At 44.8% G+C, this 16,995-nt stretch overlaps 1 protein-coding gene across 1 annotated transcript in view; it reads right to left on the bottom strand.

Moving 5' to 3' along the window:
- LOC311117432 (unconventional myosin-VIIa-like) overlaps positions 1 to 16,995 on the bottom strand; it is a gene marked incomplete at both ends in the record, with an annotated part of 81,862 nt that overhangs the window by 58,065 nt on the left and 6,802 nt on the right. Inside the window, 9 exons of the mRNA XM_084192364.1 lie at positions 1,773 to 1,908; positions 2,454 to 2,664; positions 3,834 to 3,976; positions 4,946 to 5,065; positions 5,898 to 5,974; positions 7,546 to 7,699; positions 11,221 to 11,334; positions 12,614 to 12,756; positions 13,330 to 13,451. Coding sequence (XP_084048490.1) covers positions 1,773 to 1,908; positions 2,454 to 2,664; positions 3,834 to 3,976; positions 4,946 to 5,065; positions 5,898 to 5,974; positions 7,546 to 7,699; positions 11,221 to 11,334; positions 12,614 to 12,756; positions 13,330 to 13,451 — 1,220 coding nt within the window. The remainder of the gene's footprint in view (positions 1 to 1,772; positions 1,909 to 2,453; positions 2,665 to 3,833; positions 3,977 to 4,945; positions 5,066 to 5,897; positions 5,975 to 7,545; positions 7,700 to 11,220; positions 11,335 to 12,613; positions 12,757 to 13,329; positions 13,452 to 16,995) is intronic.

Raw genomic sequence — 16,995 nt, 5'->3', positions numbered from 1 at the left:
GGTACCCCGTGTATATAGCCAAGTTATCATTGACTCGGTACTGGTACCCCGTGTATATAGCCAAGTTATCATTGACTCTGTACTGGTACCCCGTTTATATAGCCAAGTTATCATTGACTCGGTACTGGTACCCAGTGTATATAGCCAAGTTATCATTCACTCGGTACTGGTACCCAGTGTATATAGCCAAGTTATCATTGACTCGGTACTGGTACCCAGTGTATATAGCCAAGTTATCATTGACTCTGTACTGGTACCCAGTGTATATAGCCAAGTTATCATTGACTTGGTACTGGTACCCAGTGTATATAGCCAAGTTATCATTGACTCTGTACTGGTACCCAGTGTATATAGCCAAGTTATCATTGACTCGGTACTGGTACCCCGTGTATATAGCCAAGTTATCATTGACTCGGTACTGGTACCCAGTGTATATAGCCAAGTTATCATTGACTCGGTACTGGTACCCAGTGTATATAGCCAAGTTATCATTGACTCGGTACTGGTACCCAGTGTATATAGCCAAGTTATAATTGACTCGGTACTGGTACCCAGTGTATATAGCCAAGTTATCATTGACTCTGTACTGGTACCCCGTGTATATAGCCAAGTTATCATTGACTCGGTACTGGTACCCAGTGTATATAGACAAGTTATCATTGACTCGGTACTGGTACCCAGTGTATATTGCCAAGTTATCATTGACTGTACTGGTACCCAGTGTATATAGCCAAGCTATCATTGACTCGGTACTGGTACCCAGTGTATATAGCCAAGTTATCATTGACTCGGTACTGGTACCCAGTGTATATAGCCAAGTTATCATTGACTCGGTACTGGTACCCAGTGTATATAGCCAAGTTATCATTGACTCTGTACTGGTACCCAGTGTATATAGCCAAGTTATCATTGACAAGGTACTGGTACCCCGTGTATATAGCCAAGTTATCATTGACTCAGTACTGGTACCCCGTGTATATAGCCAAGTTATCATTGACTCGGTACTGGTACCCAGTGTATATAGCCAAGTTATCATTGACTCGGTACTGGTACCCAGTGTATATAGCCAAGTTATCATTGACTCGGTACTGGTACCCAGTGTATATAGCCAAGTTATCATTGACTCGGTACTGGTAACCAGTGTATATAGGCAAGTTATCATTGACTCGGTACTGGTACCACGTGTATATAGCCAAGTTATCATTGACTCGGTACTGGTACCCAGTGTATATAGCCAAGTTATCATTGACTCGGTACTGGTACCCAGTGTATATAGCCAAGTTATCATTGACTCGGTACTGGTACCCAGTGTATATAGGCAAGTTATCATTGACTCGGTACTGGTACCCCGTGTATATAGCCAAGTTATCATTGACTCAGTACTGGTACCCAGTGTATATAGCCAAGTTATCATTGACTCGGTACTGGTACCCAGTGTATATAGCCAAGTTATCATTGACTCGGTACTGGTACCCAGTGTATATAGCCAAGTTATCATTGACTCAGTACTGGTACCCCGTGTATATAGCCAAGTTATCGGTACTCATTGTTTATCTATTACTACTTTTATTATTACGTGTTTTACTGTTCTATGATTTCTCTATTTTCTTTCTCTCTGTATTGTTGAGAAGGACCCGTAAGTAAGTATTTCACTGTTGGTCTACACCTGTTGTTTACGAAGCATGTGACATATACAATTTGATTTGATATTAAATCATTACAGTTTAGATTATAGCAATACAAAGTACGCGTCTCAGAAATCTTTAGAATACCTTTTGAATCGTAGTGGACCACCCCAGCGAAATGCTGGATTCCAAACTGCGTGTCGTGGTTGTTTTTAGGGGGAATATAGACATCGCCCTTCCCATGTACCTGGTTCATCTTGTTGATCATGGTAGTATCTGTACCCTGCACACAAACACACACACACACACACACACACACACACACACACACACACACACACACACACACACACACAACAGAACAAAGAACAGAAGAGTTAGGACCTTTCACTTGTCCGAGCCAGAACGGCCCATATGGTAGGAGACTATTTCTTGAGGCAGCTTGATGTACAAATACACCCCCTAGACAGGACGCTAGTCTGTCACAGGGCCTCACTTGTACATTAGAGCTATGGTTCTCAACCTGGGTTACTAGTACCCTTGGGGTACCTGGCCTATCCACAGGGGGTATTTGGGAAGACTCATAAGAACATAGGCCTTATAATCAGTTGCACACGAGGGGGGTACTTCAGAGCAAAATGTAATTGGGGAACAGTAACCAAAACATTTGAGAACCACCGAATTAGTTTGCATCCCAAATGTCTTCGTATTCTGTACATACTGTAGTATACTTCTATTGACGAGAGCCCTATGGGCAGTAGTGCACTATGTAGGGAATACAAGGCCCTTTGTGACGCAGTCTTAAAGTGCAGGGCGGAAGCTGGGTACCTTGGGGAAGTTGCTTTCCTCGTCGATAAGTGCCAGGATGTTAAGAGACTTGTTGGCCAGCACGTCCAGTGTTCTCTGGTTGTCGTTGTATTCAATGTGCTTCCAGACGATGTTCTCGCAGGCGTACTCATCCTGCTCCAGCTTGAAGACATGCTTCACGAAGAACTGCTGCAGCTGCTCGTTGGCGAAGTTGATACACAGCTGCTCAAAACTACAACGAAACAAGCAAACAACCCACACAATAATCAAAAGAATGGTCGACACACTTTAGGTAGTTAGAGTAAAGTCACTAAGGGTGACTGACTTTAGGGAGTTAGAGTAAAGTCACTAAGGGTGACTGACTTTAGGGAGTTAGAGTAAAGTCACTAAGGGTGACTGACTTTAGGGAGTTAGGATAAGGTCACTAAGGGTGACTGACGTTAGGGAGGTAGAGTAAAGTCACTAAGGGTGACTGACTTTAGGGAGTTAGAGTAAAGTCACTAAGGGTGACTGACTTTAGGGAGTTAGAGTAAAGTTACTAAGGGTGACTGACTTTAGGGAGGTAGAGTAAAGTCACAAAGGGTGACTGACTTTAGGGAGGTAGAGTAAAGTCACTAAGGGTGACTGACTTTAGGGAGTTAGGGTAAGGTCACTAAGGGTGACTGACTTTAGGGAGTTAGAGTAAAGTCACTAAGGGTGACTGACTTTAGGGAGTTAGGGTAAGGTCACTAAGGGTGACTGACTTTAGGGAGTTAGGGTAAGGTCACTAAGGGTGACTGACTTTAGGGAGTTAGAGTAAAGTCACTAAGGGTGACTGACTTTAGGGAGGTAGAGTAAAGTCACAAAGGGTGACTGACTTTAGGGAGGTAGAGTAAAGTCACTAAGGGTAACTGACTTTAGGGAGTTAGGGTAAGATCACTAAGGGTGACTGACTTTAGGGAGTTAGAGTAAAGTCACTAAGGGTGACTGACTTTAGGGAGTTAGGGTAAGGTCACTAAGGGTGACTGACTTTAGGGAGTTAGAGTAAAGTCACTAAGGGTGACTGACTTTAGGGAGTTAGAGTAAAGTCATAAAGGGTGACTGACTTTAGGGAGTTAGAGTAAAGTCACTAAGGGTGACTGACTTTAGGGAGTTAGAGTAAAGTCACTAAGGGTGACTGACTTTAGGGAGTTAGAGTAAAGTCACTAAGGGTGACTGACTTTAGGGAGCTAGAGTAAAGTCATAAAGGGTGACTGACTTTCATCCCCCCCTAAGGTTGTAAAATTCTGGTAACTTTTCTCCAATTCCGGAATCCTCCAAACGGAATTTCAAGAAAATCTGGGAATTTTGCAAAAGTTACTGGAATTTTGCAACCTTAATCCTCCCACAGGAATGAATGAAATATGTTGTGATGGTACAGACCTGTTCTTGTTGAAGTTCTCGAAGCCAAAGATGTCCAGCAGACCGATAGACTGTCTGACGTGTTTAGTGTCCTCAGGAGGAGGCTTGAACACAGCCTTGTTGATCTTCCCCACCACCCAGACAAACAGTCTACCATAGATGGCCTAGGGGGAGAATGAAGTACATTATCATACAGTATTATCATTGTTATAATGCATTATCACATATTATCACACATTATCTAACAGACAGAATTGTATTATAGCCAAGCATCGGAGATGATAATGTTTCTATTTTTACCCCATGACTGAAAGGTTCCCAAAGAAGAGTGTCTGATTTAAGCTCCAGATATATTATGGTCTTAGTAAGAGCAGATGCTGTCCCCTAGCCTGGTCCCAGACCTGTTTGTGCTGTCTTACCAACTCCTATAGTCATTACCTAGCCTGGTCCCAGACCCGTTTGTGCTGTCTTACCAACTCCTATAGTCATTACCTAGCCTGGTCCCAGACCTGTTTGTGCTGTCTTACCAACTCCTATAGTCATTACCTAGCCTGGTCCCAGACCTGTTTGTGCTGTCTTACCAACTCCTATGGTCATTACCTAGCCTGGTCCCAGACCTGTTTGTGCTGTCTTACCAACTCCTATAGTCATTACCTAGCCTGGTCCCAGACCTGTTCGTGCTGTTTTACCAACTCCTATGGTCATTACCTAGCCTGGTCCCAGACCTTTGTGCTGTCTTACCAACTCCTATGGTCATTACCTAGCCTGGTCCCAGACCTGTTTGTGCTGTCTTACCAACTCCTATGGTCATTACCTAGCCTGGTCCCAGACCTGTTCGTGCTGTTTTACCAACTCCTATGGTCATTACCTAGCCTGGTCCCAGACCTTTGTGCTGTCTTACCAACTCCTATGGTCATTACCTAGCCTGGTCCCAGACCTTTGTGCTGTCTTACCAACTCCTATAGTCATTACCTAGCCTGGTCCCAGACCTGTTTGTGCTGTCTTACCAACTCCTATGGTCATTACCTAGCCTGGTCCCAGACCTGTTCGTGCTGTCTTGCCAACTCCTATGGTCACTGGCACTCAATTTGGCAAGACAGTACAAACAAGACAGCAAGTGGTACCAGCCTCACCTTGACAAACGCGTCTCTGCCGTCCATGGCCTGGGCTGAGGTGAGGGGTTTGGTCACACTCTCCCTGGAGGTCATGAAGGAGCGCTGGGTCAGACTCTTCTCCAGGGCCTTGGGGTCCACCTGGACCACAAACAGAGAGGGACATCACAGAGGACAGTGACAGGTTAGGGTCCACCTGGACCACAAACAGAGAGGGACATCACAGAGGACAGTGACAGGTTAGGGTCCACCTGGACCACAAACAGAGAGGGACATCACAGAGGACAGTGACAGGTTAGGGTCCACCTGGACCACAAACAGAGAGGGACATCACAGAGGACAGTGACAGGTTAGGGTCCACCTGGACCACAAACAGAGAGGGACATCACAGAGGACAGTGACAGGTTAGGGTCCACCTGGACCACAAACAGAGAGGGACATCACAGAGGACAGTGACAGGTTAGGGTCCACCTGGACCACAAACAGAGAGGGACATCACAGAGGACAGTGACAGGTTAGGGTCCACCTGGACCACAAACAGAGAGGGACATCACAGAGGACAGTGACAGGTTAGGGTCCACCTGGACCACAAACAGAGAGGGACATCACAGAGGTCAGTGACAGGTTAGGGTCCACCTGGACCACAAACAGAGAGGGACATCACAGAGGACAGTGACAGGTTAGGGTCCACCTGGACCACAAACAGAGAGGGACATCACAGAGGTCAGTGACAGGTTAGGGTCCACCTGGACCACAAACAGAGAGGGACATCACAGAGGTCAGTGACAGGTTAGGGTCCACCTGGACCACAAACAGAGAGGGACATCACCGAGGACAGTGACAGGTTAGTCTGGAGCTAACAGATATCACACCATTTTCTTGTGTACCCTTCGTATTCTCGAGAACTGAAAGCAGTTTTGGGGGTATGGAAAAAACCTAGAACGTCTGGGATTGAGGCTAGTGACAGGCTTACCTCCAGAAGTTTGCTGGCCATGTTGAAATGATTTGACATCGTGACGTCACAGCTCTCCAGATTACTCAAAATGGTGGCTGGAAGGATCAAAGATAAGGAAGTCAGTTAAAGTAGGTCCTTCAGCGGCCCAATGGATTGGAAATGCAAAAATGTCTTCTTCCCCAACAGGCCCACACCATGGCTCTACCTCTAAATGTATTATTCCCCAACAGGCCCACACCATGGCTCTACCTCTAAATGTCTCCTTCCCCAACAGGCCCACACCATGGCTCTACCTCTAAATGTCTCCTTCCCCAACAGGCCCACACCATGGCTCTACCTCTAAATGTCTTCTTCCCCAACAGGCCCACACCATGGCTCTACCTCTAAATGTCTCCTTCCCCAACAGGCCCACACCATGGCTCTACCTCTAAATGTCTTCTTCCCCAACAGGCCCACACCATGGCTCTACCTCTAAATGTCTCCCCCAACAGGCCCACACCATGGCTCTACCTCTAAATGTCTCCTTCCCCAACAGGCCCACACCATGGCTCTACCTCTAAATGTCTTCCCCAACAGGCCCACACCATGGCTCTACCTCTAAATGTCTTCCCCAACAGGCCCACACCATGGCTCTACCTCTAAATGTCTCCTTCCCCAACAGGCCCACACCATGGCTCTACCTCTAAATGTCTCCTTCCCCAACAGGCCCACACCATGGCTCTACCTCTAAATGTCTCCTTCCCCAACAGGCCCACACCATGGCTCTACCTCTAAATGTCTCCTTCCCCAACAGGCCCACACCATGGCTCTACCTCTAAATGTCTTCCCCAACAGGCCCACACCATGGCTCTACCTCTAAATGTCTCCTTCCCCAACAGGCCCACACCATGGCTCTACCTCTAAATGTCTCCCCCAACAGGCCCACACCATGGCTCTACCTCTAAATGTCTCCTTCCCCAACAGGCCCACACCATGGCTCTACCTCTAAATGTCTCCTTCCCCAACAGGCCCACACCATGGCTCTACCTCTAAATGTCTTCTTCCCCAACAGGCCCACACCATGGCTCTACCTCTAAATGTCTTCCCCAACAGGCCCACACCATGGCTCTACCTCTAAATGTCTCCTTCCCCAACAGGCCCACACCATGGCTCTACTCTGTGATTCCTCACATCATGTTTTTCTCAACCTTATTACAGTAGTAGGTCCAAAGTCCCAATCCTAGACCAGGAGAGAGGATAGGTTAGGGTAAAGTCCTCCTCCCTGTTCCAGACCTTCACAGACATAAAACCCTCCTCCCTGTTTCAAACTTCAAATACATAAAACCCTCCTCCCTGTTCCTGACCTTCACAGACATAAAACCCTCCTCCCTGTTCCAGACCTTCACAGACATAAAACCCTCCTCCCTGTTTCAAACTTCAAATACATAAAACCCTCCTCCCTGTTCCAGACCTTCAAAGAAATACAAATCTCCTCCCTGTTCCAAACCTTCAAAGAAATAAAAATCTCCTCCCTGTTCCAAACCTTCAAAGAAATACAAATCTCCTCCCTGTTCCAAACCTTCAAAGAAATAAAAATCTCCTCCCTGTTCCAAACCTTCAAAGAAATAAAACTCTCCTCCCTGTTCCTGACCTTCAAAGACATAAAACTCTCCTCCCTGTTCCTGACCTTCAAAGACAACGTTTCCCAGGTGGAGTAAAGCAGCCAGTAACTTGTTGATCTCCCAGGAGTCATTCTCAGAGAACATCAGGATCTTCATGGCCGAGCGGAAGTGGGCGTACTCCTTAATGTCATCACGCCCATCGCAACTGGTGCAGTTACCCTGGCAACGCAGAACAACAACAACCAGGCTCAGAAAAACATGATACTGATGCATCTCAGACCTGGTCCCCATTTAGATCAATTAACAATTATCCATTCATAATTTGTAATTCATACATGTGCAACACTGGTATGCATTAGGGATCGAAGTTAATCCCATTCCAGTGTGAGAGTGATGTGTTCGTAGTAGAACCAATGATGTCCATAAACACAATACATATACATGTATATAACATCTGTTAAAAGAAATACAGTGCCTTCAGAAAGTATTCAGACCCCTGAACTTTTTCCACATTTTGTTACGTTACAGCCTTATTCTAAAATTGATTACATGATTTTTTTCCCACATCAATCTACACACAATACCACATAATGACAAAGCAAAAACTGTTTTTTAGAAGAAAAAAAACGGAAATATCACATTTACATAAGTATTCAGACCCTTTACACAGTACTTTGTTGAAGCACCTTTGGCAGCAATTACAGCCTCAAGTCTTCTTGGGTATGACGCTACAAGCTTGGCACACCTGTATTTGGGGAGTTTTTCCCATTCTTCTCTGCAGATCCTCTCAAGCTCCGTCAGGTTGGATGGGGAGCGTCGCTGCACAGCTATTTTCAGGTCTCTCCAGAGATGTTTGATCAGGTTCAAGTCCAGGCTCTGGCTGGGCCACTCAAGGACATTCAGAGACTTGTCCCGAAGCCACTCCTGCGTTGTCTTGGCTGTGTGCTTAGGGTTGTTGTCCTGTTAGAAGGTGAACCTTCGCCCCAGTCTGAGGTCCTGAGCGCTCTGGAGCAGGTGTTCACTAAGGATCTCTCTGTACTTTGCTCCGTTCATCCTTCCCTCGATCCTGACTAGTCTCCCAGTCCCTGCTGCTGAAAAACATCCCCACAGCATGATGCTGCCACCACCATGCTTCACCGTAGGGATGGTACCAGGTTTCCTCCAGACGTGACGCTTGGCATTCAGGCCAAAGGGTTCAATCTTGGTTTCATCAGACCAGAGAATCTGGTTTCTCATGGTCTGAGAGTCTTTAGGTACCTTTTGGCAAACTCCAAGCGGGCTGTCATGTGCCTTTTACTGAGGAGTGGCTTCCGTCTGGCCACTCTACCATAAAGACCTGATTGGTGGAGTGCTGCAGAGATGGTTGTCCTTCTCCAGGTTCCACAGAGGAACTCTGGAGCTCTGTCAGAGTGACCATCGGGTTCTTGGTCACCTCCCTGACCAAGGCCCTTGCCCTTCTCCCCCGATTGCTCAGTTTGTGCACCTTATATAGACAGGTGTGTGCCTTTCCAAATCATGTCCAATCAATTGAATTTACCACAGGTGGACTCCAATCAAGTTGAAGAAACATCTCAAGGATGATCAATGGAAACAGGATGCACCTGAGCTCAATTTCATAGCAAAGGGTCTGAATACTTATGTAAATAAGGTATTTCTGTTTTACATTTTTAATACATTTGCAAAAATGTCTAGAAACCTGTTTTTGCTTTCTCATTATGTGGTATTGTGTGTAGATTGATGAGGAAAATGTTTTATTTAATCAATTTTAGAATAAGGTTGAAACGTAACAAAATTTTGAAAAAGTCAAGGGGTCTGAATACTTTCTGAAGGCACTGTATGTCTATGTGTTGTTACCATGGTGAGGTAGCTACTATATAGATATGTGTGTGGTTGTTACCATGGTGAGGTAGCTACTATATAGATATGTGTCTGGTTGTTACCATGGTGAGGTAGCTACTATTTAGATATGTGTGTGGTTGTTACCATGGTGAGGTAGCTACTATATATATATGTATGTGGTTGTTACCATGGTGAGGTAGCTACTACATAGATATGTGTGTGGTTGTTACCATGGTGAGGTAGCTACTATATATATATGTATGTGGTTGTTACCATGGTGAGGTAGCTACTACATAGATATGTGTGTGGTTGTTACAATGGTGAGGTAGCTACTATATAGATATGTGTGTGGTTGTTACCATGGTGAGGTAGCTACTATATAGATATGTGTGTGGTTGTTACCATGGTGAGGTAGCTACTATATAGATATGTGTGTGGTTGTTACCATGGTGAGGTAGCTACTATATAGATATGTGTGTGGTTGTTACCATGGTGAGGTAGCTACTATATAGATATGTGTGTGGTTGTTACCATGGTGAGGTAGCTACTATTTAGATATGTGTGTGGTTGTTACCATGGTGAGGTAGCTACTATATAGATATGTGTGTGGTTGTTACCATGGTGAGGTAGCTACTATTTAGATATGTGTGTGGTTGTTACCATGGTGAGGTAGCTACTATTTAGATATGTGTGTGGTTGTTACCATGGTGAGGTAGCTACTATATAGATATGTGTGTGGTTGTTACCATGGTGAGGTAGCTACTATATAGATATGTGTGTGGTTGTTACCATGGTGAGGTAGCTATTATATAGATATGTGTGTGGTTGTTACCATGGTGAGGTAGCTATTTTATAGATATGTGTGTGGTTGTTACCATGGTGAGGTAGCTACTATTTAGATATGTGTTTGGTTGTTACCATGATGAGGTAGCTATTTTATAGATATGTGTGTGGTTGTTACCATGGTGAGGTAGCTACTATAAAGATATGTGTGTGGTTGTTACCATGGTGAGGTAGCTATTTTATAGATATGTGTGTGGTTGTTACCATGGTGAGGTAGCTACTATTTAGATATGTGTGTGGTTGTTACCATGGTGAGGTAGCTACTATATGTGTGTGGTTGTTACCATGGTGAGGTAGCTACTATATAGATATGTGTGTGGTTGTTACCATGGTGAGGTAGCTACTATTTAGATATGTGTGTGGTTGTTACCATGGTGAGGTAGCTACTATTTAGATATGTGTGTGGTTGTTACCATGGTGAGGTAGCTACTATATATATATGTATGTGGTTGTTACCATGGTGAGGTAGCTACTACATAGATATGTGTGTGGTTGTTACCATGGTGAGGTAGCTACTATATATATATGTATGTGGTTGTTACCATGGTGAGGTAGCTACTACATAGATATGTGTGTGGTTGTTACAATGGTGAGGTAGCTACTATATAGATATGTGTGTGGTTGTTACCATGGTGAGGTAGCTACTATATAGATATGTGTGTGGTTGTTACCATGGTGAGGTAGCTACTATATAGATATGTGTGTGGTTGTTACCATGGTGAGGTAGCTACTATATAGATATGTGTGTGGTTGTTACCATGGTGAGGTAGCTACTATATAGATATGTGTGTGGTTGTTACCATGGTGAGGTAGCTACTATTTAGATATGTGTGTGGTTGTTACCATGGTGAGGTAGCTACTATATAGATATGTGTGTGGTTGTTACCATGGTGAGGTAGCTACTATTTAGATATGTGTGTGGTTGTTACCATGGTGAGGTAGCTACTATTTAGATATGTGTGTGGTTGTTACCATGGTGAGGTAGCTACTATATAGATATGTGTGTGGTTGTTACCATGGTGAGGTAGCTACTATATAGATATGTGTGTGGTTGTTACCATGGTGAGGTAGTTGTACTCGGAGGCGTTGCCTAGAGACAGGATCTTCTTCTGTTCAGCAGGCATCCCCATCAACATACAGTAGAATATGTGGTAGTTCCTCTCCTCAGGGGCCTGCACATACAAACACAATCACAACACACAGAACACACTTCCTCTATGGGCCTGCACATACAAACAATACTTACTAACCACCCGAAATTATCTGCAAAACTTGGGGGCGAACTTCCACTTAAGTCGAATTTTCACTTAGTCATGCAATGATGTCAATGGGAGAGTGAAAATTCGACTTACAGTTTTTCTCAATCGTGTACATGCATTTTTCGGAACAATGTTGTCATTATTCAAAACAGAGTCCACAAGATACAGAACTGTGGTCTTTTACCGTAAATGGGTTTTCAAAATGTATCTGCCTTCTCAAAACATAAATACACATGCTAAAAGATTAAAGCAACTATACTCATCTCTTGAGTCCAAGCAGACAAAACAGAAAGTCTTTTAAAAATCTATAAATTTTCTTTGCAGTCACTAAATCATGATGATCAAAATTGGAAGTACAACTATCCAAAGGTGCAGAATTATGGGACATTACTTTCAGAGTAACACAATGCAATGTACAGTAGATATATTAGAATGAGCTATGTCAAGAATACACTATATGAATACACAGTGTGAACAACTGTATAAAAGAAACCGTCCAGTGTTTAATGTCTGTACAGTATGTAAATGGAAAAAGCAGCGTTGGCTGTGCATGTGAGGATAACCCAAAGCTGCTTAGAAGTCATCCAAATTATTTCATTACATCACATTTTTAGTCATTTAGCAGACGCTCTTATCCAGAGCGACTTACAGTTAGTGAGTACATACATTTTTTTTCTTCATACTGGTCCCCCCGTGGGAATCGAACCCACAACCCTGGCGTTGCAAGCGCCATGCTCTACCAACTGAGCTACACGGGACTACTTCCCTGCATTTTCCGCGATATTGTAAAGAATCCTAACAATTAGACAGTCCCCATTCCCTAGATCTTCCCATGTATCGTTTATGGTATGACACTGATGGGATGGTTTAGCATGTCGTGCAGTAGTATTTACTGGTCGATGGAAACAGTGAACACAACGGCACACATTTCTCTTCCGATGAAAACAATGTGTTAGTATTCTGTGAACAAAAGTCAGGTACACAAAGGCAAATAAATGATCAGAGGTTTTGTAAATGAATTTTGAGCATTTTGATCATTGCTGTTCTGCTACGAGATACGTTTCAACACAGATCCGTTGCTTGTACGCCACTGAGAACAACTAAGTGGAAGTTTGAATTCGCCACCTTTAGCTGTAACACGTATTTATTCCCATTCCCACAGAAACGTACGGATGCCATCCACGTCTCCTACCTGTCTGCAGACGCGGGATTTCTCCAGCAGGTACTGCTCTATCTTAGCCCCTTCGATGGCCCCGCCCTTAGTGAAGTTAACGTCTATGTACTTCCCGAAGCGACTGGAGTTGTCGTTGCGGATGGTTTTGGCATTACCAAAGGCTGAAAGAAGAGCAGAAGTTGCAGTATATTTATAAGGTAGAATAGAAAAACAACCTTTCATTAGGAAGGGACCACAGGTCCAGGGAGAGCAGATTCAAATCACATTCATTCATTATTCTGGTGCAACAAGATCCCAGTCTGCTGAATGAATGAATGAATGAATGAATGAATGAATGAATGAATGAATGAATCCATCCATCCATCCATCCATCCATCCATCCATCACCATCCATCCATCCATCCATCCATCCATCCATCCATCCATCCACTCCATCCATCCATCCATCCATCCATCCATCCATCCATCCATCCTCCATCCATCCATCCATCCATCCATCCTCCATCCATCCATCACCATCCATCCATCCTCCATCCATCCATCCATCCATCCATCCATCCTCCATCCACATCCATCCATCCATCCATCCTCCATCCATCCATCCATCCATCCATCCATCCTCCATCCATCCATCCATCCATCCTCCATCCATCCATCCATCCATCCATCCATCCATCCTCCATCCATCCATCCATCCATCCTCCATCCATCCATCCATCCATCCATGCTCTTACCCTCCAGTATAGGGTTGGCCTCCAGTATCTGTTGTTCTATCCAGGAGTGTTGCCCGCTCACAGCAGCTAGGAACTGCAGCATCAACTTGGTGCTCTCTGTCTTTCCTGCTCCAGACTCACCACTGAAACACAGGGAACATAGTTTACATAGGCTATACAATCTAATGTACTTCTAGGCTATACAATCTAATGTACTTCTAGGCTATACAATCTAATGTACTTCTAGGCTATACAATCTAATGTACTTCTAGGCTATACAATCTAATGTACTTCTAGGCTATACAATCTAATGTACTTTAGGCTATACAATCTAATGTACTTCTAGGCTATACAATCTAATGTACTTCTAGGCTATACAATCTAATGTACTTCTAGGCTATACAATCTAATGTACTTCTAGGCTATACAATCTAATGTACTTCTAGGCTATACAATCTAATGTACTTCTAGGCTATACAATCTAATGTACTTCTAGGCTATACAATCTAATGTACTTCTAGGCTATACAATCTAATGTACTTCTAGGCTATACAATCTAATGTACTTCTAGGCAATACAATCTAATGTACTTCTAGGCTATACAATCTAATGTACTTCTAGGCTATACAATCTAATGTACTTCTAGGCTATACAATCTAATGTACTTCTAGGCTTTACAATCTAATGTACTTCTAGGCTATACAATCTAATGTACTTCTAGGCTATACAATCTAATGTACTTCTAGGCTATACAATCTAATGTACTTCTAGGCTATACAATCTAATGTACTTCTAGGCTATACAATCTAATGTACTTCTAGGCTATACAATCTAATGTACTTCTAGGCTATACAATCGAATGTACTTCTAGGCTATACAATCTAATGTACTTCTAGGCTATACAATCTAATGTACTTCTCTTGTTCATTTTATTATGCTGATCTACAATCTCAGTTTTCTTAATGTTGATTTTGCTGGTTGAATTTGAATGTTTCCAAAGCCACATGGTCCTGTTTTTCAGCGTTAGTTACTATGGCAACATCCTCCTGACCTGCTGGAGACAGTGGGAGGCCGCGGGGCCAGACGGAATACCAGGACGCGTACTCAGAGCAACATCCTCCTGGCCTGCTGGAGACAGTGGGAGGCCGCGGGGCCAGACGGAATACCAGGATGCGTACTCAGAGCAACATCCTCCTGGCCTGCTGGAGACAGTGGGAGGCCGCGGGGCCAGACGGAATACCAGGACGCGTACTCAGAGCAACATCCTCCTGGCCTGCTGGAGACAGTGGGAGGCCGCGGGGCCAGACGGAATACCAGGACGCGTACTCAGAGCAACATCCTCCTGGCCTGCTGGAGACAGTGGGAGGCCGCGGGGCCAGACGGAATACCAGGACGCGTACTCAGAGCAACATCCTCCTGGCCTGCTGGAGACAGTGGGAGGCCGCGGGGCCCGACGGAATACCAGGACGCGTACTCAGAGCAACATCCTCCTGGCCTGCTGGAGACAGTGGGAGGCCGCGGGGCCAGACGGAATACCAGGACGCGTACTCAGAGCAACATCCTCCTGGCCTGCTGGAGACAGTGGGAGGCCGCGGGGCCCGACGGAATACCAGGACGCGTACTCAGAGCAACATCCTCCTGGCCTGCTGGAGACAGTGGGAGGCCGCGGGGCCCGACGGAATACCAGGACGCGTACTCAGAGCAACATCCTCCTGGCCTGCTGGAGACAGTGGGAGGCCGCGGGGCCAGACGGAATACCAGGACGCGTACTCAGAGCAACATCCTCCTGGCCTGCTGGAGACAGTGGGAGGCCGCGGGGCCCGACGGAATACCAGGACGCGTACTCAGAGCATGCGAGTGTCTTCACTGACATTTTCAACCTAGCCATGACCCGGTTTGTAGTCCCCGTGAACGTCAAGGTAACCTGCCTAAATGACTACCGCCCGTAGCACTCACATCAATAGCCATGAAGTGCTTTGAAAGGCTGGTATTGGCTCACATCAACACCATAATCCCAGACACCCTGGACTCACTCCAATTCTCATACCGCCCCAACAGATCCACAGATGATGCAATCTATTGCACTCCACACTGCCCTTTCCCACCTGGACAAAAAAGGAACACCTATGCAAGAATGTTGTTTATTGACTACAGCTCAGCATTCAACACCATAGTGCCCTTCCAAGCTCATCAATAAGCTCAGGACCCTGGGACTGAACACCTCCCTCTGCAACTGGATCCTGGACTTCCTGATGGGCCGCCCCGAGGCAGTGAGGGTAGGCAACAACACAATTGCCACGCTGACCCTCAACACGGGGGCCCCTCAGGGGTGTGTGCTTAGTCCCCTCCTGTAATCCCTGTTAACCCACGACTGTGTGGCCGCGAATGACTCCAACACCATCAAGTTTGCTGATGACACGACGGTGGTAGGCCTGATCACTGACGACGATGTGGCAGCCTATAGGGATGAGGTCAGAGACCTGGCAGTGTGGTGCCTGGACAACAACCTCTCCCTCAACGTCAGCAAGACAAAGGAGCTGATCGTGGACTACAGGAAACGATCAGCCATGTTAGAAATGAGCGCATGGAACTCCTAGCCTTTAGGCCAATGCAGCAGTAGGCCTACAGTGGCTTGGCATTTTTCCTATTTTGTTGCCATACAACCTGGAATTACATAACATGCCTACCACTTTGAAGATGCAAAATATTTTTTATTGTGAATCAAACAAGAAATAAGACAAAAAACTCGGTACTGGTACTCCCTGTATATAGCCATGTTATTACCTGGTACTCCCTGTATATAGCCATGTTATTACCTGGTACTTCCTGTATATAGCCATGTTATTACCTGGTACTTCCTGTATATAGCCATGTTATTACCTGGTACTCCCTGTATATAGCCATGTTATTACCTGGTACTCCCTGTATATAGCCATGTTATTACCTGGTACTTCCTGTATATAGCCATGTTATTACCTGGTACTTCCTGTATATAGCCATGTTATTACCTGGTACTCCCTGTATATAGCCATGTTATTACCTGGTACTTCCTGTATATAGCCATGGTATTACCTGATACTTCCTGTATATAGCCATGGTATTACCTGGTACTCCCTGTATATAGCCATGGTATTACCTGGTACTCCCTGTATATAGCCATGTTATTACCTGGTACTCCCTGTATATAGCCATGGTATTACCTGATACTCCCTGTATATAGCCATGGTATTACCTGGTACTCCCTGTATATAGCCATGTTATTCCCTGGTACTCCCTGTATATAGCCATGTTATTACCTGGTACTTCCTGTATATAGCCATGTTATTACCTGATACTTCCTGTATATAGCCATGTTATTACCTGATACTTCCTGTATATAGCGATGTTATTACCTGGTACTTCCTGTATATAGCCATGTTATTACCTGATACTTCCTGTATATAGCCATGTTATTACCTGGTACTTCCTGTATATAGCCATGTTATTACCTGGTACTCCCTGTATATAGCCATGTTATTACCTGGTACTTCCTGTATATAGCCATGTTATTACCTGGTACTCCCTGTATATAGCCATGTTATTACCTGGTACTTCCTGTATATAGCCATGGTATTACCTGATACTTCCTGTATATAGCCATGGTATTACCTGGTACTCCCTGTATATAGCCATGGTATTACCTGGTAC

Source organism: Coregonus lavaretus, assembly GCF_964263955.1.
Source record: "Coregonus lavaretus genome assembly, contig: HAP1_SCAFFOLD_1941, whole genome shotgun sequence".
Taxonomy (NCBI): Eukaryota; Metazoa; Chordata; class Actinopteri; order Salmoniformes; family Salmonidae; genus Coregonus; species Coregonus lavaretus.
Note: the sequence above shows the minus strand (reverse complement) of the source record. Positions and strands in the feature narration are given on the sequence as shown.